This window comes from Malaclemys terrapin, chromosome 11 (assembly GCF_027887155.1).
Source record: "Malaclemys terrapin pileata isolate rMalTer1 chromosome 11, rMalTer1.hap1, whole genome shotgun sequence".
NCBI lineage: Eukaryota > Metazoa > Chordata > Testudines > Emydidae > Malaclemys > Malaclemys terrapin.
Window position 1 is genome coordinate 9,804,980 of NC_071515.1, and position 23,420 is coordinate 9,828,399.

The 23,420-nt window shown below is 46.4% G+C and overlaps 1 protein-coding gene across 1 annotated transcript in view; it reads left to right on the plus strand.

The window, feature by feature from the left end:
- The first annotated feature begins 1,137 nt into the window (after positions 1–1,137).
- The window catches only part of LOC128845779 (aryl hydrocarbon receptor-like), a 121,634-nt gene continuing 99,351 nt past the window's right edge, over positions 1,138–23,420 (plus strand). The window contains exons 1-2 of the mRNA XM_054044792.1: positions 1,138–1,648; positions 3,980–4,167. Of these exons, the coding sequence (XP_053900767.1) occupies positions 1,608–1,648; positions 3,980–4,167 (229 nt within the window). The 5' untranslated portion in view covers positions 1,138–1,607. The remainder of the gene's footprint in view (positions 1,649–3,979; positions 4,168–23,420) is intronic.

Sequence of the window (23,420 nt, forward strand, 5' to 3'; positions counted from 1 at the left end):
CCTTTTGCACAAGCAACGAAGGACTGTGCTTTCAGTTCAAGCAATGAAGAGAAGAAGTCTCTAATACAGAGCCAGCTGGACAGCTTGGCCAACTGAGTGCAGGCAAACAACATGTGTTTTAACATCGCTCTGTGTAAATGTATACATCTAGGGGAAAAGAATGTCGGCCATACTTACAGGATGGGGGTCTCTATCCTGGGAAGCAGGGACTCTGAAAAAACATATGGGTGGATAATTGAACATGACAGTCCAGTGCAATACTCTGGCCAAAAGGGCTAATGCAAGCCTGGGGTGAATAAATTAAGGAATCTTGAGTAGGAGTAGAGAGGTTATTTTACCTCTATATATGGCTGCTGGAATACTTAGTCCAGAGCTGGTGTGGAGAGGATTCAGAAAAGAGCCACAAGGCTTAGAAAACCTGCTTTCCGGTGACAAATTCAAGTTCAATCTATTTAGTTTAGCAAGAGGTGGTGGAGGAGTGACTTGATCACAGTCAATAACTAGCTCCATGGGGAACAAATATTGGCTAATGGGCTCTCCAACTTAGCAGAGAAGTGTCTAACATGATCCAAGATCTGGAAGTTGAAGCTGGACAAATTTGGACTGGAAGTAAGGTCTACATTTTTAACAGTGAGAGTAATTAACTGCTGCACTAGCTGACCAGAGCTGTGGTGACTTCTTCATCACTGACAATTGTTAAATCAAGACTGCTGGAGGAATGATGTTGGGGCAGGTCTGTGGGCTGTGCCATGCCGCGGTCAGACGCGCTGGTCACAGTGGTCCCTGTGGTTATGAAAAAGCAGTCTTGCATTCAGTCCTAACACAGCGCTCAGCCAGGGGCATTATTTGCAGTTGGCTGGTTTGCCTTTTTTCCAGCTCTTGCCTGGCACAAGTGTGTGTGGCCGGGGCTCAGGTGGCAACCAGCCCTTCCAGGGCCTTTCAGTGGCAAGCCAGTCTCCCCTCCTAGCCTGGTTGCGCTGGGGCTTTGCTCTTACCCCCGCAGCCCCAGCGCAGCAAGGCACCTGCTCCAACCTCGACCCGTCTGCGCCCACAGCAGCCAAGCCTGGAGGCTTCACTCAGCCAGAGCCGCCTTCATCCCTCCTCCTCTCCCGCCCAGCGGAGAGGGAGGCGCAGCCCGGCTCCCAGGAGATGCCCGGCGTCCGGCTCTCCCCTCGCTCCCATTGGCCTACCGGGGGTCGCCTAAGGTGCTGCTGCGGCGGCTGGGTGCGCTAGCCGCCAGGAGGGGGGCGCCAGGCTGGGCTGCCTGGAGCAGCGGCAGAAGCGGGGCTGGCTGGTTGGCGAGGGAGCTTTGCAGCCCGGCGGCAGCGGTCGTGACTGCGCCCTGCCCAGCGATGAGCAGCCCCGAAGTCCCGGCCCGGCCAGAAGCGGCTGCGGTGCCCCGGAGCTAGGGCTGCCTTGCCCGCGGGCCAGCGGCTCGGAGCTCAGCAGCAGCCGGGCGTGGAGAAGATGCGCCCCCGGCTGGCACGGCCCCGGTGCGCCCTGGGCGCAGCGCGCTGAGCCAGGCGCGGCCGGTTGCTGCCCCGAGTGGCCTGGTCCCCCGCTGCTCCTGCGCTGAGCCGGCAGGCGGCCCCGGAGGAGCCGGGACAATGTACGCGGGGCGCAAGAGGAGGAAGCCGGTGCAGAGGACGTAAGTGAGGAGCTGCGGAGGGCTCGAACCTGCCGCGCTGGCTTGGCCCCCTGGCGGGGAGCTCTGCCTCGGGGGCAGCAGCGCAGGGGGAGGGGGGCGGTGGGTGTCTGGAGCTGGGGTGCACGTGCGGGGATGGGGGGGGGAGAGGTGGTATTGCTCCGCAGGCGGCACTTTGCCCTTTTAGCTCCCAAAACTTGACAGAGCAAGTGTTGGGTTCGCGGGGAGAATGAGTCCAACCCGCCTGCCAAAGGTCTCTGCCCCCAGTGCCTGCCCCGGAGCTGCCAGCGCTCCCCCTCCTGCAGAGTCCTCCCCCCCACCCCAGTGCAGCGTTCACAAGCCGACTTCTCTCTCTCTCTCTTTTTTTCTTCTTGAAAACCTTCGTTCATTCCCTCGCTCCCTAGCTCCGCTGCTACGGATTTCCGCTGGGCAGCGGTTGAAACTAGATTTCTCTGTGTATTTCCCAGCTGCGGATGTTCCTCCTTGCCAAGGAGGAAAAGCCAAAGTTTGAGGCTAGTAAGCCGCTGTGATGCAATGCCAGCAAGGTGAAATTGCCTTGGTAAAATGGTGCCAATGAACTCCTTCCCTTCCTTAAAAAAACAAAAACAAAACACCCTTTTCATGAGAACCTATGCAGGATATTTGTTGAATACATATGCACCATCTATGGTCTGCCTGCATTTGCATCAGGGGGATGGTCAGTGCATGGCTATTGCACCATATGCCGCTTCTTCAATACGAGATAGGCTAGAGCTGTCATCCGCTGTTGGTCTGGGAAGTTCTATATAAAGGTTTCAAAGACTTCACATGGGGCATGTTCTGATAAAGAACTGTTTAAATCATCAGTAGCCTCCATTTGAAAAAGATACTCGTGAACAATAGTTGTCCTTTCACCGGCTGACCTAGTTTTAGTTGATAACCTTCCCAAAGATTAATTACGGTGCCCCCTTGCTTGGCTAGACCAGTTCAGATCCTGTGAACATGCCCTAAAAGAAGTGACCATGGCAGATATTTGGAATTAAAAGAGGTGCCTTAGTTATTTTATAGACTTTTTTTAAAAAGACAAATGTTCTTTTTATAACTGGAGTGTGTGGGTTTCGGTTTATCCCTTGCTTTTTCTAGTGTTCACACTGAATTATTTTATTACTATTGATAAAATAATGTGGTACATCTTCAGAAGGTTAAAATGAACTTCAGGTCTGTGCTTTCTACCCGATGTGCACCATCCAAAACTATTTTCATTTTTTGCTTTTCTTCATGGTTAGGGAATAGGTGCAAGAGCCACAATTTACTAAAATGGCAGTGCAGTTAAAATAAAGGGCTGATTATCATGTAGTATGAGCTAATTATTAATTTAACAGGCACAAATGGTTTGCCTGTTGATTTGCATCTGTTCATTGGGATGAATGGTCAATTTTAATACTCAGTTAAAAAGTTTGGTTAAAATGCTGGGTAGAAATCTTTAAAATACATTAAAAATATGAAGCCTTTTTGACCAGTATAAACTCTGAATGGCTGGAACTCCGTGACCCAGGATTGCCTGGTTAAAGTCTGTGACATTCTCACACTTGCTTCCTTGCAGCCACAAGAGCAGGCTAAAATATGGAAGGGAAGAGGTTCAAAGTCGTAAAACTTCTAGAGTAGATTTAGGAGGCAAGCAAGCAGGGCACCCAACCTCATGCATTGAGCAAGTGTCCTCTTGAACCTGGATTCGTTTGTTTAAAATGAAACAGGTAAATGTCCTTGGAAAAAGTGGCATGGCCCTTTGCATAGGTAAATGAAAGGCAACTGACTGACAAAGGCCATTGTTAGGGTTGGGAAGTCTGGTAGCATGATGGCAGGAACAACTGGAATCAGAAGCGATGTGTGTGTGTGGAGGGGTGCATGCAAGATCATGTGCCTCCCGTCCCCAGTTGCTGCTTGGCTTGTACTGAGTGTGCTCACACAGACTGAGCATGCTCAGTAACATCTGCTGAAGTCCCTGCCCTCCCTCTGCCCTTGGCAGGTCTTTGACTGGGATCATGAAGAACAGCTGCAGTTCATTCTTGTTTTGAGGCAAAGGGGTTAATTGTAAGCGCTCCGGGCAGGGGCCATATGTTATTCATCTGGGGATCAGCGTGCACGGTGCTAGAAGCGTATTAATAGCAGGAATAAATAAGGGGTTGAAGTAAGAGCTCCCATTCTGTTAAGAAATCAAGAGTAGAGGTTGGCAGCCAGTCCTCATAGCTCCCTCTCTCACCCTTGCTATGTGCTGGAGAACTCTGCAGAGGACCACCCTCTCCCTGGGCACAGGTGTGTTTGTGATGTGTCTCCCTTTGCTCCTCCCCCTGGCAGAGTGAAGCTGCCGCCCCCAGAAGGTGTGAAGTCGAACCCCTCCAAGCGCCATAGGGATCGGCTGAACTCGGAGCTGGAGCGGCTGGCTAGCTTGTTGCCTTTCCCTGAGGAGGTTATCTCTACCCTGGATAAACTCTCCATCCTGCGCCTCAGCGTCAGCTATCTCAGGGCCAAGAACTTCTTCAACAGTAAGAGCAAACTGGGGGGAGGGTGGGAGACTGGAGTGGGCCCTTTCCCATTAAATACACCTGTGACGTTGCACCCTATATGATTTTATGAAAATATGCTAATGAGTGTGAATATAATGTAACTGGAATATGCTTCATGCAAAAGGTCTCTTGTATCATTACAAAGTTTATAATCTACTGAGTGTGGTCATCCTATTTGTATAAATGTATCATTCTTATATCTGAAACTAGAAATATGAAATATAACTCTGTGGGCCTATTGTAATTATGCAAAGTGTGGGCCGTTAATGGTAGTTTGGAATCTTGATGGCGCCCATTAACCAGGACAATTGTCTGCAGATGGCTCTGTTTTACTTGTAAGTCTCCCTGTATACGTGTGTGCTGGCAAGTGGGTAATGAAGTTTTGCAGTGACATGTGATCATGTCACCTGAACTGGAATCCATTTTTAAACTGGTGCTTTTCCATTGAGAAGGAGGGTGGGAACCCAGAGAGGGGCAAAGGATTCCCGCCTTATGCAAAAGATATATAAGTGAGTGGAACAGAACAAAAAGGGCTACAGTCGTGAGAAATCCCCTGGCTACCACCTAAGCTGGAACAAGGGCTGTACCAGGGGAAAGAATTGTGCCCAGTCTGTGATAGAAGCTTATTGAGACATCTCTGAGGGTGAGATTTTATCTGTATTCGGTTTTCTTACTGTATTAGGCATAGACTTGCGTGTTTTATTTTATTTTGCTTGGTAATTCATTTTCTTCTGTCTATTATTACTTGGAACCATTTAAATCCTACTTTTTGTATTTAATAAAATAACTTTTTACTTATTAATTAACCCAGAGTATGTATTAATACCTGGGGGCGGGGGGACGACAGCTGTGCATATCTCTCTATCAGTGTTATAGAGGGCAAACAATTTATGAGTTTACCCTGTATAAGTTTTATACAGGGTAAAACGGATTTATTTGGGGTTTGGACCCCACTGGGAGCTGGGCATCTGAGTGTTGGAGACTGGAACACTTTTTAAGCTGTTTTCAGTTAAGCCTGCAGCTTTTGGGGTACGTGATTCAGACCTGGGTCTGGGTTTGTAGCAGGCAAACTTGTCTGGCTCAAACCAGGCAGGGCGCTGAAGTCCTAAGCTGGCAGGGAAGACTCAGAGGTAGTCAAAGCACATCAGGTGGCAGTCCCAAAGGGGGTTTCCGTGACCCAACCCATCACAATACCATGTTCCCTTCAGCTCTGCAACAGAACCAGCAAGGTGCGTGCTGCAGGGAAATCTCACCCTGTGTGTTAACATGCCGGCAGAGGAAGATCTTTTCATTGCATAAGGGAGTGGTTATTGTGAGAATCTGATTCCAGCATGTTGCCGGCATCTTTCACTCGTCCCCACACCTGCAGACATTAAAACGTTTTTTAACCACCAACACAGCGTAATGTGGATCTGCCACATCACACTTATATTAAGGGAAGCCACTGGGACGGTAAAAAGCCTCTGAAACTGAGGCGTTGCTTCATGCTTATCTGGTGCTACTTTTTCCTGCATTGGAAAGCAGAAGTCCCAGAAGACCAAGCAAGTCTCTTCCATCAGATCTTTTATATCTGTTCTGTGTTCAGCCTTTTATTTGAAACATGGCACGTGGAATCTTGTCTAAAATCAGTTAGCTCCAGTAGCGGATGTGTTTTAGTTTGATTTAATTTTGGCGAGAGAAGCGCTCCCTGTTTCTTGCAGTATAATGACATCTCCTGCCGCAATAGTCTCCAAACTGGGCTTGTCCCCTTCTTACTTTACAGTACTAATTTTTATCTCTTGAGCCGAAGAACTCGGAGGAGCAGAATCTGTTCCCATGCAGAATACATATACTGGAACGAGAGGAATCAAATCTATTATGAAGCCTAGATAACAGACTAATAATACCAGATCTCAGTGCTCAGGATGCATCTAATTGAGCAGTGTTGTCCTAGCTGTGTTGGCCCCAGGATATGAGAGAGTCAAGGTGGGGGAGGTAATATCATTTGATATTGTTACAATCGAATTAAAGATATTTTAAAATATGTTAAAGAATTCATCTATCATGCCATTGTAATATAACATTAATATATTCCATTCTTGTCCCTCAAACTCTGACTGCCAGATGCTGGGACTGGATAACGGAGGATGGATCGCTTGATAATTGCCCTGTTTGGTTTTTTTTCCCTCTGAAACATGTAACATTGGCCACTGTGGGAAGACAGAATACTGGGCTAGATGGACCATTGGTGTGACCCAGTATGTCTGTTTTTATATTTAGACTTTGGTTAGACTTTTTCTGTACAAACAGCATCAGTTTGAAAACGATACTCATTTGACTTACTATAGAAACATTTGCAAGAATTTTTATTTGAATTCCATTTAGTTTTGCTCTGTTATAAATCTGCTTTAAACATGATACAGTGCTTATAAGAATGGGCAGGCTGGTGAAATGAAAAGCTGATGTTATTAGAAAGCAGGTATTTTACTCTGCAGTGCCAAATCAGTTGACATTGAGTTGATAACTATTTCTATTTTATTTTTAACTTCACATTTTCATTATTAAATAGTTCCTATATGTGAGCCCTCATTGTACTGAACATATCAAATGCAACATTTTTTAGCAGCAGCATTGTAGAAGAAATTCAGATCTTCGGAGGTTTTCCACCTCTATTATAATCCTCTGACTCTCTGAAATAATGGTAACAGATTCAGAGAAATATAACTTGGTTTGGGTTGTGTTATGTAAAGGTTTTCATATTGCAGAAAAATTGCTTGTTTTGACAGTGAGCTGATGATGTCTGCTGAAAATCAGTGGTGCAGTGCGGGCTTTGCATTCTCTTGAAGCATTAATAATTTAAAAATCACAGCTTAAAGAATTTATAAAATGGAGGCATGGGAGCCACCCTTTAAACCTTTAGCCTTAAAATGGCTGGTCTTGTCACAAAGAATCAAAACTTAAGTTACAATGCTTAGACACTCCTTGTCTAAGAATTTCAAAAGAAATTCTGCCAAGATACTGCAGAAATTGAATTCGGAAGGAGAAGACAACAGTCTATGTCATGGGGATAGTGTGCACTTCATGGGTTATAGACACCCAGAAACTTGCATAATTATCTGTTCATTTTACATTTCTGAAATAATTCAAAATGATCTGGACAAATTGGAGAAATGGTCTGAGGTAAACAGGATGAAGTTTAATAAAGACAAATGCAAAGTGCTCCACTTAGGAAGGAACAATCAGTTTCAGACATACAGAATGGGAAGAGACTGTCTAGGAAGAAGTATGGCAGAAAGGGACCTAGGGGCAGGGCCGCCCGGGGGGGGAAGGGGGGAGAAGCAAGTGGGGCAATTTGCCTCGGGCCCCGCAGGGGCCCCACAAGCCCTGGCCCGGCGGCGGTTCGGGTCTTCGGCAGCAGGGGATCCTTCAGTGCTGCTGAAGATGCGGAGCGACTGAAGGCCGCCGAAATGTCGCCGAAGACCCGGACCACCGCCGGGTGAGTACAAGCGCCACAGCTCCCCTGCTTTGCCCCAGGCCCCCTGAATCCTCTGGGGGGCCCTGTCTAGGGTTATAGTGGACCACAAGCTAAATATGAGTCAACAGTGTGATGCTGTTGCAAAAAAAGCAAACATGATTCTGGGATGCATTAACAGGTATGTTGTGAGCAAGACACAAGAAGTCATTCTTCCACTCTGCTCTGCGCTGGTTAGGCCTCACCTGGAGTATTGTGTCCAGTTCTGGGCACCGCACTTCAAGAAAGATGTGAAGAAATTGGAGAAGGTACAGAGAAGAGCAACAAAAATGATTAAAGGTCTAGAGAACATGACCTATGAAGGAAGGCTGAAAGAATTTGGGTTTGTTTAGTTTGGAAAAGAGAAGACTGAGAGGGGACATGATAGCATTTTTCAGATATCTAAAAGGGTGTCATAAGGAGGAGGGAGAAAACTTGTTCATCTTAGCCTCTAAGGACAGAACAAGAAGCAATGGGCTTAAACTGCAGCAAGGGAGGTTTAGGTTGGACATTAGGAAAAAGTTCCTAACTGTCAGGGTGGTTAAACACTGGAATAAATTGCCTAGGGAGGTTGTGGAATCTCCATCTCTGGAGATATTTAAGAGTAGGTTAGATAAATGTCTATCAGGGATGGTCTAGACAGTATTTGGTCCTGCCATGCGGGCAGGGAACTGGACTCGATGACCTCTCGAGGTCCCTTCCAGTCCTAGAATCTATGAATCCCAGTTTTTACATTCCTGGTGCATTTGGGCATATTGGCCTCTCTATATTTGCATTAAAAAAAAACCCATAAAATGCCTTGCTTAAGGTTCCTAATATATTTTTGTGTCCCCCCGTACTGGAATTTAATTTGTTTTTTTAGCTGCTAGCATTCAAAATGCTAAGCATAAAATAGTGTACTTTGAAGAGCACCTGGGTTTTAGGACTATACCTCCCTCCATAAAGACAACAGCTTAGTTTGAGGCAGTATCCTTGGTTATGTGACTGGCTTAGTGAGAATAAATCAGCATTAAGGAAACACAGATCCTTAGAGATGAAAGTGCTACCACAAACCTAGAGATGTGTTTCTTAATTAGTCCTGTAGCCTTTACAATGTTTTGTATTAAACAGTTAGCTTTGGACATTGCTGCAGCAAGTACTTTTGAGCAACTTAAAGAATCCATATTTAAAGAGTTTTCCAGCGTTATTCATTAGCTCTGATCAGATTCAGCTCAACTGCAGTGTGGTTTGTTTGTGAAGACTCTTGTACTCTGGTTTTATGCGCTCATCCTAAAGATCATACTGAGACTACCTTGTGCAGTGAAACATTTCTGGTTTCCATATTTTCATTTTCACAAGCATTAAGCTTCTCTTAGCTTACCTCAATGCACGTCTAAAATGTACGCTGACCCATACAAGCCCAGTATTACCTACTTTTATTATTAGTCTAGATTATGTACACTTACGTACAGACTCTTACAAGTAATGTTATTTATATTAAATGAGATAATGTGACATTAAGCTCCCTACCCTTGTGTTTTTCTTGTGCTCTTGGATTTGGGTCTCTTCAACGTCTGATCTTTGCCGAAGACTGTGGATGCGAGTTTTTGACTTTGGATCTAGCCCTATTCCCATTGAAATCAATAGTGTGTAGCAAAACTCTGTCTGTACATTTAAGGGGGTTCTATACAGCAAGGGAGTGGTTAGTAGTAGCATAAGCTACTCTGCTTCAGGATGTGGTCGTCACTCCCCATGTGAGCCTTGGATCTGACTGGCCCCTGTTGGTGGAACCCAATAAGGGTCCCTGCTCAGGGTAAGGAGTCATGGCCAACAATGGATCCAGTCACTGTGGGCCAAGTTCCCCAACGGTGGTGACTGTGGATGAGCTGTGACTGTGGATGTGTGGACCGCACAGGGAGGAGAACAGCTAGATCTTTGAAAAGGCTATCCAGGCCCTAAGGAACCAACAGCATCTATCAGAAGAGTTCCTGGGGAGGGGGATGGTCCAAAAACAAGACACCCACTGCGCCTCCCCAGTCCTAATGAAGAAAAATGAAATGAAGGGGCAATCAGCCCTGCCCATGACAACAGCACCAGTAGCGCCCCTGCTACTGCCAACTCCTAGAGGATGGAAATGTTCTGCATGCGCAGGACGGGTGTGACCTAAACCCCTCTCAGGGAAAGCACAGCCCTGATAACGCCAACTTCTGGGAAGTCCAAACCAGACCTTAGTCACGTTCCGTCTTGCCATAGGGAATGTGTTCAGACTGAACAGCACTGGCTGCAAGACAGCTCTTGTCAAAGAACTTGCTTGCTACAAGATCGTAATCGCTGGCATTGCGGAGGCTTGCAAAGCAATCCTGTTGCTGTGGAAGGGGCAACCTTCCTCCACTTTGGTGGTCCCCACCAGACTAGAGGTGTGGCACTTGTCATGAAACAGCCTCTAGAACAGACTTTAACCATATGGAACCCCCTTTCTCCATGCTTATTTTGTGCTTGGCTTAATTGTCATCTTGTCGTTGTGGCCTTCATGCCAACAGACTATGCATCAGCTGCAGAAAAGGACACCATAACTATCTCTTCATTATACATGTGCATTACTGGGCTGTTGGGTATACTGGCCACCAGCTAGCAGCAAAAATCCATTCTACTCTGCCACATGACACGCTGCTAGTGCTTGGAGATTTCAGTGCTGCATCAAACTGGGTATGAAACTGTGATGGGTTTCCAAATGCCAGCACCACTCGGCTTCTGACCTTGTGTGCCACTGAGGGCTTGTCTGTTATGAGCGCCTGGTTTTAGGTGCCACAATAACCATTGTTGGAGTTGGAGTGGACATGCCATGAAAGAAATTGATCACATCCTTGTCAGAAATTGCTCCATAGTGAAATCTCACCGGGTCTTTGGCAACACCGAAGCACCAGCATACTCAGACCTTAGACTAGTTGTTCATCTTTCACTCTCTTTTCTAACTCTGCGCAATATCCAGCATTTATCTGAGGTACAATATCCAGCATTTATCTGAGGATCGTGTTGAAGCCGTGAAATACACACAGGTCTTCGAGGATCACATACGTAATCTCGGTACCTTCTCTGACTACTTGGAGATCGCCTGGATTGGTATACGCAAGACTGTATCATGCACTGCCACCGAAACAGTTGGTTTCAGATGGTCACGTAGTAGGGTTGCTATGTTTCTAATGGCTGGTAACAGGACCCCCGAGCTCCCACCCCTCACTCCAGCTCTTCCCTTGAGGCCCCACCCCTTTCTCCAGCTCTTCCCCCTTAGATAAAAAAACCAGACATCAGGGCTTGTCAAATGGCACCCAGACATACAAGCTGACACCTGGACTCTCTGGGTGAAAACCGGACGGGTGTCAACCCTTTTACGTAGGCCTCCTATCCCCCCACGCCCAAAGCAATAGGGACTGCATTCCTCTCCTGGTGCAAAGCTCTGCCTGCAAAATGGGTGGATGAACCGGGATCAGATCTGGAGCAGTCTCTTTAGAAAAGTACTGAAGTGTGGGGGAGGAGAGGTCCGCTGCCTCCTGGGTGCCCTCTCATGGCCAGGGTGCCTCTGCAGTGATTTTCTCCCTCAAAGGGCTTCTTAAACAAACGCCACCCAGGCCTTTTTTGGCCATTCCCCACCCCTTCTCAGGGGCCGAGTTTATTCACAGAAATAAAGCTCCAGAATAAAACTCCAAGTCCCCAAACACAGTCCATCAGTTTTCCCCTCTTGCTGGGTCACTCCCAGGCCTTTCCTGCCTACAGTCTCAGTAGGGAAACCCCACCTCCAAGGGCTTTCTACTGGAGCTTGCTTATTCCCAGCAGTCTCTAATTCACCCTGCTCCCTGGCCTTCCTGCCCAGGGCCTTTCTTTCTTTGACCGGCCACCCCCAGGCCCTGCCTGGCTGGAGACACAGGTTTTGGCTTCTAACCCCCTAGCATCAGGGTCTTGTCTGTAGGACCTTTCTCTTTCCCTGCAGCTTCCTGGGCTTTCCCCTTCGCTACAGCCACCTGCTGCCCTTCACAGAGAATTAACTGATCCAACCCCAGCATGCCTCTTTTGTACTCGGGGTTGGCTAGCCCCAGACCCTCCAGCCCTTAAGGGATGAGCCAGCCTGTTACAAGTATGATGCTGCACATACAACTTGAGTCTAATAAAAATTCATACACTATGTAATTCACATTTTGTGCACATATAGACATGCAAACTCAGTGTGAGCACTGGGTTTTCCTCCTAGATCATACATCAGCTAATAACTATGCCCTGTGGCTTGTTACAGATGCCGAGCCGCTTCCATTGGGTAACAAATTGAACTTTATTTCCACGCAACAAAAACAGAGATTTCCTTTTTCTAAAAAAAACTGTTCAGCATTATACAGGGCTTTCATTTTCAACAGGCTCTCACTAGTTTCAAGAGCTCTGGGACTTGCTGCTTGCAATTTGTGGGGAGCCACTGACCACAAATTACGGAACTGCCCTATCACCGCCGCCCATAAAAGAGTATTTAAAAACAAAAAGCTAAAATTTATTGTAGCTTTTGTTTGGCGAGGGCTCAGCTTTTCTGTAGGGCTGTTTCCAATAAGCTAGAAAAGAGTTAGGGAGAGCCGGATTCCAAGGCGACGACTCACCGGCGCAACGCCTCCTGCTGGTTGTCCAGGGAATTAGCTCTTTTCCAGCTCCGGAGCTCCCTCTGCCGGCTGATGTCTAGCCTGCCCCCCCACTCCTCTATCTCCACCTTGCCTCAGTGGCTACTGCGAGTCATCATCTTGCCCCACTTACCGGGGCAGACTGCAGTCTGTAATGGCCACTCATCATTGGCAAGGGGGGTTGGACCAGCTGCCTCTGTCCCTCTGCAGCCCCAGTACCCTTTGTGGGCCCTTAACTCGGCCTGCAGCCTGGGGCTTTGCTAGCCTGGGTCTTTGCTAGGCTGGAGCTCCCCAGCTCCCTCTGCCCTACCCCAGCACTGCTCCACCCTAGGTACTCTCCTCAGCTTCCCAGGCAGCCAGGTCCTTCTCTCTCAGACAGCGAGAGAGAGAGAGTGTTTTTTAGTCTCTGGTCCTCAGCCCTCTTATAGGGCTAGGTGTGGCCTGATTGGGGTGTGGCCCCAGCTGTGGCTGCTTCCCCCAATCAGCCTGGCTTTTCTCTACCACAGCCCTCTCCGGAGCTGCTTTAACCCCCTCAGGGCAGGAGCAGGATGACCACCCCGCTACAGTGCATCTCCCCCGTCCCCTTCCCATGAAAAATCTACTAGTAAAGGAAATAAAAGACAGTGCTTGTTTAATTGTCTTTTAATTGCAAAACAGGGAGTAATAGCCTAATGCTGCAAATAGGAAGGGGGGGAAAACAGGCTAGGAAATCAGAACAACTTTTAGCTGGTGGAGGGTGATAAAATATGACAAAGCTCCCTAAGAGACTTAAAGATGGAATGGAAAGGGTAAGTGTGGGGGGAGTGGGCAGAAGAGTCTATGCCCACAGGAGCACACGCCTCTCCAGAGCTTGGGCTGGAACACAAAATCCTTGAGTTTCACCATTCCTCTGCTGTTGGGAGATATATTTCTGAAACCAGTGGCAAAGCGTCTCCCCCCTCTCTAGTGCTGATCCCCAGAGGGGATGACAGCCTACTGCTGTGATTGGGTCTGATACTCCTTTAGCTCAAGTGGCAGAGGTCTGTGTGGCAGGACCCATGTGGGTGTCAATGTGATGGAATATCAATGCACTCAAAAGTCAGGAAATGTCAGGATTAAGTTTGCCTCTGCAACTTTAATTTGTCCCCCAGTATCTGTTATGGTGCAGTCTTGAATTCCATCCTGTTTTTCCCTGCCTCATTCAGTGCACAGGATGGTTCTGCTCAGGGGACGAATCAAGGTGTGCAACGAAGGAGACTGTTGTCTGTAGGTTCCTCAAAACTCTACTCTGCCCTCATATCTACAAAAAAATTGACAGCTGGTGTGCTGAGACCACTGCCTGTCCTGCCGACCAATATTATCTCATCGTTTCCTGTCTGTCTGTCTGTATCCAACTATTGTCTCTTGTCTAATACTTAGATTATAAGTTTTGGGGGGCAGTGCCTAGCACGGTGGGGTCCTTGTCCATGACTAGGGCTCCTAGGTGCTATAATAATGCACATAATTAATTCATAATCTCTTCCTCTTTTGTTGCCGAAGTTGGAAGGTGTGTAATGAATGAGGCAGGGGCTTGCAGGAAGAGCAAGGATGGTCTTGGGGTTAAGACAGTTGAATGCTGCCCTGGAAAATTGGTGTCTCCAATTGGCACCCAAAATTAGCAGATACTTTTGTCTTTCATCGCTTTGTACCTGAGTTTCCCTCTTCAAAAAGGGGATAATAAGACCCTCCCCCATTTCACAGGGGTGTTAATTAAATTACTGTTTGTGAAGCATTCAGATGCTATAGTGATGCACATTATAGAAAGTCCACGAGAAATTAATAATTTTGTCTTGAGAGTAGGGTTTGAATAGCATGAAAGAAAAAAGGCCCGAGGCCGAACATTGGATAATGGGGATAAAACAAACCATTCAATCGCCTCTCATTGAGTGAGCACCATCCATCCTGTGCATTGAATGAAGCAAGGGTCCTGTGAAAAAACAGTATGTGATCATGAAATTAAAGACTGTATCATAACGCACGTGCACAAGGGAGCCGAATTAAGGTTGCACAGGCAAATTTAAGCTGGGCATATCCTAACTTCAAAGTGCGCAACTGGTAAATTGGAACTGTTTGTCCAAAATAGAAGGGCTGGGAGTGGGGGTTGTGCTGCTGGTATGGCAGAGCCTAAGAGCCTGTCTATATGGAGAGTTAGGGTGCAGCAAGCAGGGTTGTTAATCTACAGCATGCTAGCCTGCCGCACACTAATTGGCTGTGTGGACCCTGCTACCGTGCACTACAGTTGCCTAGTGCACTTTGACTTACTACAGAACTTTTAGTGCGTGGTAGCAGAATCCACATGGCCAGTTAGTGCATGTCAGGGTAGAACATAGTAGATTTTACCTCCAGCTTGCTGTGCACTAACCCTCCTTAGAGACAAGCCCAAAGTGACATCCTACAGCTGAAAAGCAGATGTGTAACATGCCTTTCACTTCGCTAACATGTACCACGTGTGCTACCTTCACAGCTTTCTCCTGGAACCTAAAATCTTGTAATAAGCAGGACTTGATGGAGAGGTTAGTATAGAAGTTATGTGCTCTTTATGATGTTTGACATTTTTGGAAAACATTGTCTGGGAGAAGCCATCATTAGAGCATCGTTTGTGTTATCTGCTGTGACATGGGCTTTCCATCACAGCCCAATCAGAGGGGGAGGGATAGCTCAGTGGTTTGAGCATTGGCCTGCTAAACCCAGGGTTGTGAGTTCAATTCTTGAGGGGACCACTTAGGGATCTGAGGCAAAAATCTGACTGGGGATTGGTCCTGCTCTGAGTAGGGGGTTGTACTAGATGACCTCCTGAGGTCCCTTCTAACCCTGATATCCTATTATCAGTGTGTTCCAATAACATTAGTCCCAGTTAGGATGAGATTCTCTTGTACTGTCAGGTCAGAGAATTACCAAGGGGCTAGTTTTGTTTGATGTGTTCTAGTCTAGCCCCACTATAGGGTAACAATTAGTGGGACATGAGTCGCATGTCAGCGGAGTGAGCTCCTGGTGTTCACACTGGTTTTTGCTCTTCTCCTGGTGTCACTCAGTTGTAGCTTCTCCTTTCTCCTCCATTCCCAATCTTGACGCTTGGTTCTTTGCTCTGGACACTCTCTGGCCCTCCCTTCCCAGCCTTGCCCTGGCTTGGTTCAAGGAATTCATGGCTTCCTTTTAGGCTAAAATTGTCCTAATTTGTGGTGGCACCTTGTCAGCCATATATACAAATCTTTGGGTCTCATTTTCCTTCCTTCATCTTCTCCCTGACCCTTGGCTCCCAGGATCCTTGCAATTATGTCTTCCTGTAAGAAAACTGCCTCTTCTCCTGACATTCATCCCTCCCAATGGTGTGGAACTGTCTCCCTTTTCTTGCTCTGGACATCAGCAGCTCAGTTACCTCTGCCACCTCTCTGCTACTTTACTCTCGCCGTCTTCTATCTCATTTCAGCCTTTGACACTATGGGATGCTCCAGCCTCCTGGACTAGACCCATAGCTACAAAAGCATCTTAGCATCTCCTTCCACAGCTCCACTCCTACCTATCAGAACTCTCTGTCTTTGGCAGTGACTCTACCCTGCCCCAAGACTCCTCTATGGCTTCTGTTCTGGTCTCTGCTCTCATCTGTCTTCTTCTTCTTGGTCACCCTGGGCCAGATTCTAATCTCAGCCACATAGCTGTTAGCAGCACTGAAGTCACTCTGTCTATCTAGTCATCTTTCTGGTCCCCATTGCTGTAGTATTGAAGCAGCAGCCATGACTCCACTTCTGCTGAAATCCTCATCTGCACCTTCCTATCCTCTCACTTGGTGACTGTTTTGACTCCTTTTTCTTTGACATTTCCCTCTTCCCCCAAAACCAGGTCTCCAGACACCAACATGTCGAGATTGCCACTCACCAGGTTCTGACACGTACAAAGAAGTAGCACCTCAGACCCCACCATCTCCAGCTGCTCCAGTGGCCTTGTTCCTTTCAGCGTAGTTCCTGGAGCAGATATTTTAGAAGAACATCCAGTCTTGATTAACAAATGGTCAGTGATGGAGAATCCACCACGACCCTTTGGTAAGTTGTTCCAGTGGTAATTTACTCTCACTGTTTAAAAATGTATGCCTTGTGTCCAGTCTGAATTTGTCTAGCTTTAACTTCCAGCCATTGGATTGTGTTCGATTTTTTTTTTTTTTTTTGCTAAATTGAAGAGCTCATTATTAAATATTTGTTCCCCCTAGAGGTACTTATAGACTCTAATCAAGTCACCTGTTAGCCTTCTCTTTGTTAAACTAAATAGATTGAGCTCCTTGAATCTATTACTATAAATCAGGTTTTCTAATCCTTTAATAATTCTTGCAGCTCTTCTCTGAACCCCCTCCAATTTATCAGCATTCCTCTTGAACTGGGGTGAAGTTGAGAGAGATAGCCTGGAGCACTGGGCTTGGTGCAGGACCTCAGATCTGAACCAAAGGTTGTGAACCAAAGTCAGGCCATGTATTAAATCAGATACTCACAAGTTCACTGTCCAGTACATGATCTTGGCAAAGTTGCTGCTAGTGTACTAGACACTAGATATTTCTGTAAATATATTTCAGAAGGCTAGCACAGATAAACCCCAATCTAGTACAAGATAAGGTTAACAGAACAATGAATAGGGATATTGTGTCTGAGATATCAGGAACAAGGGGAGGTAACAAACAGATGTCATGAAACATGCAAGGTGGTATGTAAGTTGTTTGTCTCAGTATAAATGTCGGGGTACCTCGCCTTAACCCTTTGTATGGCCGAGGGGACAGCAGGGACTCCTGCTACTAACTCAACTGTCTTGCCACGGGTCACTCATGTGTTAATGTAATTGTGCAAGTTGTGTGAGTCGTTAGGACTTGAGGGCAATAAACCTGGCTGAGTGCTTTTGTCACCGAACTGTGCCTGTCATCTTTCTCTATGAGTAACACTGAGGTCTGCTGAATTAGCAGGCTGTGTTCTGTGCTAGTGCTGATAACACCAGAGCTCCAAGGACAGAAACACTGACCGACTGTAAAAACATAGCTGTCTTAATAGCATCTCAGCAATAACATTCTCCAGCACTCTTCTACATGAAACATGCAAGGTGGTATGTAAGTTGTTTGTCTCAGTACAGAAACAGACCCAGTTTTCCAGCAGCGGTTACACCAGTGCCAAATACAGAGGTAAAATAACCTAACCAAGATTCCCCTGTTTATACATCCCATGATTGCATTAGCTCTTTTGCCTGCAGCATCACACTGGGAGTTCATGATCAGCTGATTATCCGCCACGATCCCTAACTCTTTTTTAGAGTAACTGCTTCCCAGGATAGAACCCCCCGTTGTGTGAGTATGGCCGACATTCTTTGTTCTGCATCCCCAAAGAATACCAGATGGGTGTAAATCACACTGATCTACTGGACTCCTTTCCTGCTTACATCCAATGGCTACCTGCCCACTGCTCTGAATTTTTCTGTGGGAGTCAGTGCAGTGGAGAAAATAGCAGGGAGAAATGTTTTGTATGGGTAGAGGGATGAGATCTGAATTAGGGGCGGGTCAGTGCTTCTCTGTAACGATTTGCTTGTATCTTTCCCAATCTCAACCCCTTTGTCTGTCTTTTAGATTGTGATTTCTCCAAGGCTGGGACTGTCTCTTATCTGTGTTTGTACAGCACCTAGCGCAATCGGACCCTGATCATAGCTGAGACCTTTGGGTGCTACTAGCATGTATCTTAATAGTAACCATTTACATTTATGTCAGAACTGTAACACTGAACTATCCTTGGACCCAGCCAATGAGCTTCTCTTCTACACTCTGCCCAACCACCCAAGAAACTCTGTTCTTTCTCCCGGAAAGACTCATCCCATAACTCATTGGGCTGTATTCGCTTATAGCCAGTAGGATGGATGTTCAAGTGTAAATGGGAGCAGCATTTGGCGGTGATGGTTGTCTGGGCCACGGGACATCTGTATGCAAAGTTCCTTCCCATAAATGAGAGGCAGTGAGGGTGTATTGTGTGGGAGAAGAGGATTGGCAGCCAGGGGAAGGCAATTGGGCTCTTTTCTTGGGGAAGGGAAGGCTCTAAAGTAAAGAGAAAGTGTCAGTCCTTTAATGAAATGATTGAATAGTAATTTGCATTGTTTTCTGAGCTTGGTTCAAATGGGTGGCTTGTTCCTCAGCAGATCTCGCTCCCCAAACTGAAATGGAGCCAGAAATGCTGAGACCCAAAAACTGGAAAGAACCAACAAAACTCCTTCAGGATCCCAAATCAGTAACAGAACACCACTTCTCCGTCCTCCTAGCAGTGCATGGAGCCCCTCAACTGTGTGTTCAATAAAGCAGCTTATCAGCTCTCTGGTGGGAGAGGTACATTTCTAATCTGTCCTAGAGATTTCTTGCAAAAAAGTGGAGAAGTAGCAGTGATTGTCCTGTGGGAGAACCCAAAAGCTGCCCTCTGGGGCAGAGCAGGTGCCAGCACTTTTCCAAAGGAAAAAAAACCAATAGATAGAGTGAGTTAAATCCCTTGAAAACACAACTGTACACTTGGAAATACAACAGGAGAGGAGCTACCAACTCTAGAATTGAATGGTGGAGTAAGTGGAGAATTACCCTAAAGGCGCAGGTACAGAAAACAAGACTGCTACGCACATGGGATCAGAACATGCAAACTGCCAGTGTCAACTGAGGAACCAGCAACTGTATAGCAAATCCCCTAGATCGCTCACCCAAGACGGAATAAAATGAATAGCAAAGCCAAAGAGGTAGCTGCAGTCTGCACTAATCATTCTAGGAGCCGGTACAGTGAGTAGCAGGCACCAGATTGACTGATCTCACTGAACACTTACATGCAGTGCTTGAAGTTTACCAGTCACTTACTAGTCAGAGGGAGATAGACTCAGTGAGGGTGAGGTCCTCATAATTTATGTCTAGGGGCAGCATCCTGGGGAGACCTGACCAACACCTAGAACTCAAACAGAATGAGACCTGATCTGTTCTGTATGTTTGAAAAACAGTTTTGAGAACCTTGTTTAACTTGCATGCCAGCCTGCAGCTCTTGGAAGAAAGAGAACCAAGGTCTGTGGGAAAAAGGCTACTTTTGGTATTTCTAGGCTGGCTAAGTCCCTGATTATGGATAGAATAAATTTACATGATAATCTAGCACGCTGCTGAACATCTACTTTTTGCTACATAAAGCAATTCTCAAGAGAAATGCCTGGCCCATTCTTTCATATTTGGAGCATCTGCATATCTTGGAGGATTCTGGGGATGACTCTGAATGTGCTTAACACTTGTGTCTTAGACTTCATAGAAACTTCATAGAATCATAGAAGATTAGGGTTGGAAGAGACCTCAGGAGGTTATCTAGTCCAACCCCCTGCTCAAAGCAGGACCAACCCCAACTAAATCATCCCAGCCAGGGCTTGTCAAACCGGGTCTTAAAAACTTCTAAGGATGGAGATTCCACCACCTCCCTAGGTAATTCCACCACCACCTTCTTAGGTGGTGGTGGAATTACCTTCAAATTTTTTCATAGTGAGGGATTCTCTGGTGATAGTCTTTTCCTTTCCCAGCATAATCTTTCTAATTGGTTCAACCATCTTTTAGCAGCATTGTGCTCCAGCAAAAAGACAGTGGACTTGTTGTGGAGGTTTTATATGTTGTGACAAGCCTCTCTATTATTATCCCATAAGGTGCTGCCTTTTTTCTCCCCCTTCCTCCTCAGCTTACCATTGTACTTGTGTACCTTGCAACCCTGTGGAGAGAAATGGAATTTGATCATCAGTACATTTCTTTTCAAGCAGGATCGCAGAGTTTTGTCACTGATTGCACCTAACTCCTGATCTTACTTCCATGAGTTGAATTACAGCGGCGTTACTTGAGATTGTGCCTGTGTGACTCAGTATTTGTGAAGAGGGCAAAATCACATTGCCTGACTGAGCAATATATCTTTTTTTTAAATTGATGATTGCTAGTCCTTACAGTATGAAACAGGAAAGTGAATGCTGGTTTGCGTGTGGTCCCCTGAGCCCAAGATTTAAAATGTAGAGAGGTTACAGTTCAACTTGAATAGGGCATTCTATTTTTAAGCACTTACTTTGAGGCATTTATAACTCTTGCAAGTGTCCCTGGAGCTAACATTTTTTTCATGCTCGATCTCAGATCAAAGGTGAATTATTCTGGAAAGTTTGAACAAAATCCATGCAGCTGTTTTTGAGTTCTGGGTGGAGGACTGCACATGAGAGGAAAGGAGTGAAGATGGAGAAGGAACGAAGAATCAGGAGGAAGTGGGCAGGACTGGTATCTAGGACTGTTGCCAGCTGTTCTGTTTGGCAAGGATTGTCTTGGGCTTTAGAAATGCGTCCAAGGATCTTCCCATCCCAGCCAGTGTGCAGAGCACCCAAGCCAGGGCAGATCAGTGAAGACAGGAGGCCAGAAATTGCTGAGCAGCTGGAGAGCTGCTTCTTGCCCATAGCTGGTCATTGCCCTGTTGTGACTGGCCAACACACATCTGTTGGCTTGTGTGTCTCAGCTATGTGGCACTTGCCTGTGAGGGACACCTGCTTCCAGCTGAGTTCTCCTGTCCCCAGAGGAGGTTTCCAGCACTGCTTTGCTTTCAGCAGCCTGCCATTGTCACTGAACTCGGGGTCCTGATCTCACTCTCTCAGCTGGCGTTGAATCAGGAGATGATCAGAGGACACCGTCCATCCACCAGCGTTTCTGACATTCAGAACGGTCTTCCACTGAGGTCGTAGGGGACCCATTAGCTCTCTTTTCACTCCTGACTCCCCAGCAAAATACTCCAGCCCCCAAGCTCATAGCCTGAATCAGAACGACTTTCTGGCTGGCCAGCTCTCAAGCTGCTACTCCCAGAGCCAACATAACTGCAATGCCCTCTCTTCCCAACTCTCCAGCCAGGGGAGTCTGGTAAGAAAGTAGCCAGCTCTAGAGAGCCAGCCATATCCCAGCTAGTGGAGAGGGGAAGATGGCTTTTCTGATTTTGCAGCTTGATTCTTCCAAGTGTTTTGCTGCAAAGGAACTGCCCTGCCTTTGTAATATGGCTTTATGTGACTCCCCCACTCTCTTCTTTTCTTTGCTGATGGCGAAAGACTGGCCAGAACTCCACTTCTACTGAAATCTTCATCCGAACCTTCCTGTCCTCACTCTGTGACTGTTGGCTCCTTTTTCTTTGACATTTCTCTCTCCCCCAAAACCATTCCAGGTGGACCTCTAGCTTGCACCCCACCTAACCCACAGAGGGCAGATGTCCTTTGTTAATAGTAGAACTGGGTGGGAAACGGTTTCCCTGTTCCTTGAATATTTTCAAAGTTCAATATTTTGCTCTGGCTTGAATCAGGATGAAAAGTTAAAATCTCAAACTTTTGTGAACTGAAAAACCCAAAACATGGTGTGAGTCCATCAACATATTTTGTTTATTGAAAAGTTTTGATGTTGACCTTTTTTCTTTAACTTTTTTAGTCTAATCAATTTAAGTTCAGGAACGAAAAGTCATTCCAAAATGGAAAAAGGAGAATTTTTCATTTAGCAAATGTCAATTAAAAAACAAACAAACAAACAAAACCCATGTTTTTTTTCAGTTGGGAGAATGTTTGAAACTGACCTTGATTCGCAAACAGTTTGGGTTCCGTTTTGTTGAAAAATTCCTGACCATCTGTACCAGAGTAACAGCCGTGTTAGTCTGTATCCGCAAAAAGAAGAACAGGAGTACTTGTGGCACCTTAGAGACTAACAAATTTATTAGAGCATAAGCTTTCGTGGACTACAGCCCACTTCTTCGGATGCATATATATATATATGCATCCGAAGAAGTGGGCTGTAGTCCACGAAAGCTTATGCTCTAATAAATTTGTTAGTCTCTAAGGTGCCACAAGTACTCCTGTTCTTCCTTTTGACCATCTGTAGTTGATGGTGACCTTATGGTTTGGCCATTTCCTCGTAACATTTTCATCTACCCACCAGCATCTAAATTTGATCCAAGTGCTTTTCTTGCTCTAATCTGGTGATGACGTGGTCTGTGTTTGATGCGAAGGGCATGCTGAGTTCTGGCTGATCAGGATGTGGGGGAGATTGTAGAGGAAGATGAAGAATTGAAGATCTGTAGGAGAGCAGGGGAAGGGAAGTGGCTGGAATCAGAGGTCCAGGGAAGGGAGGAGATCATGTGGCACAAAGATGGAATGGAACAGGGGACCAGAAACAGATAAGAGGGAGAGGGGGAGTGGAACAGGACAGAAAATGGGAGAGAGAGGAAAATATACAGAAGGCAAAGAAAGAAAAATAGTTGGAGTAAAGGAAAATAGGAGCTGGAAGGAGAAAGTGAGAGAATGCAGACATTTACAGCTGAGTAACAACTTGTTTATTCTTCCACTGGTTCTCTCTGTATCCAGCCAAACACCATCTCTGGACGTTTTCTCTGCATCTCAGTGCTACGTTCCCTCAGCTGGACTAAGTGTAGTTTTCTAGCTCAGCAATTCCTTATGCCCATGCTTGTCTCTCATTAGTTTGCTCCTTGAAACACACCCAGCAGCCACTTTCTCTCTCAAGGAAAAGGAAGCAGCAGCAGTTGCTGTAGGTTGACAGGCAAGGAATCTCTACAGACCAGGCACCTACAGTGCTCTCCTAGGATAGGAGTTCATCTTGCCATCTCATCAGACAAACGAGGGGTATTTTCAGCTGCATTGAGCTAGAGGCACTGAGTTCCTGTACTAGATTGGGTTTCAGGGATCTGTTGTCCCCGGTTCAGATCTGTTGTCCCCTCTGTTGGTCTGTTGTCCCTGGCGTGGATCTCTCCCTTATAGGATAGAGGAGGCTGAGTTTCCATTCGTGGAATTAATTGCCTCTTCTAGCAGGGGCATTTGGAGGTGGAGCTTGGATTTCCCATTCCACAAGAGATCCATATGGCTTGCAGGGGATCTGCAGAGGTTCTGTGCCTCCACACTGTTTTCTAGCTTCCCAAGTGTCATTCCTGGAGGATCTGCACTGCTAGGAAATCCCCTGCTGTGTATACCCCACATCCTGCTCCTGTTCTCTGTAAGATGGACAGCATCCAGCAGAGGAGAGAAAAAAATCTCTTTACAGGCTCCACATTAACTTACCTGCCAAAGTCATG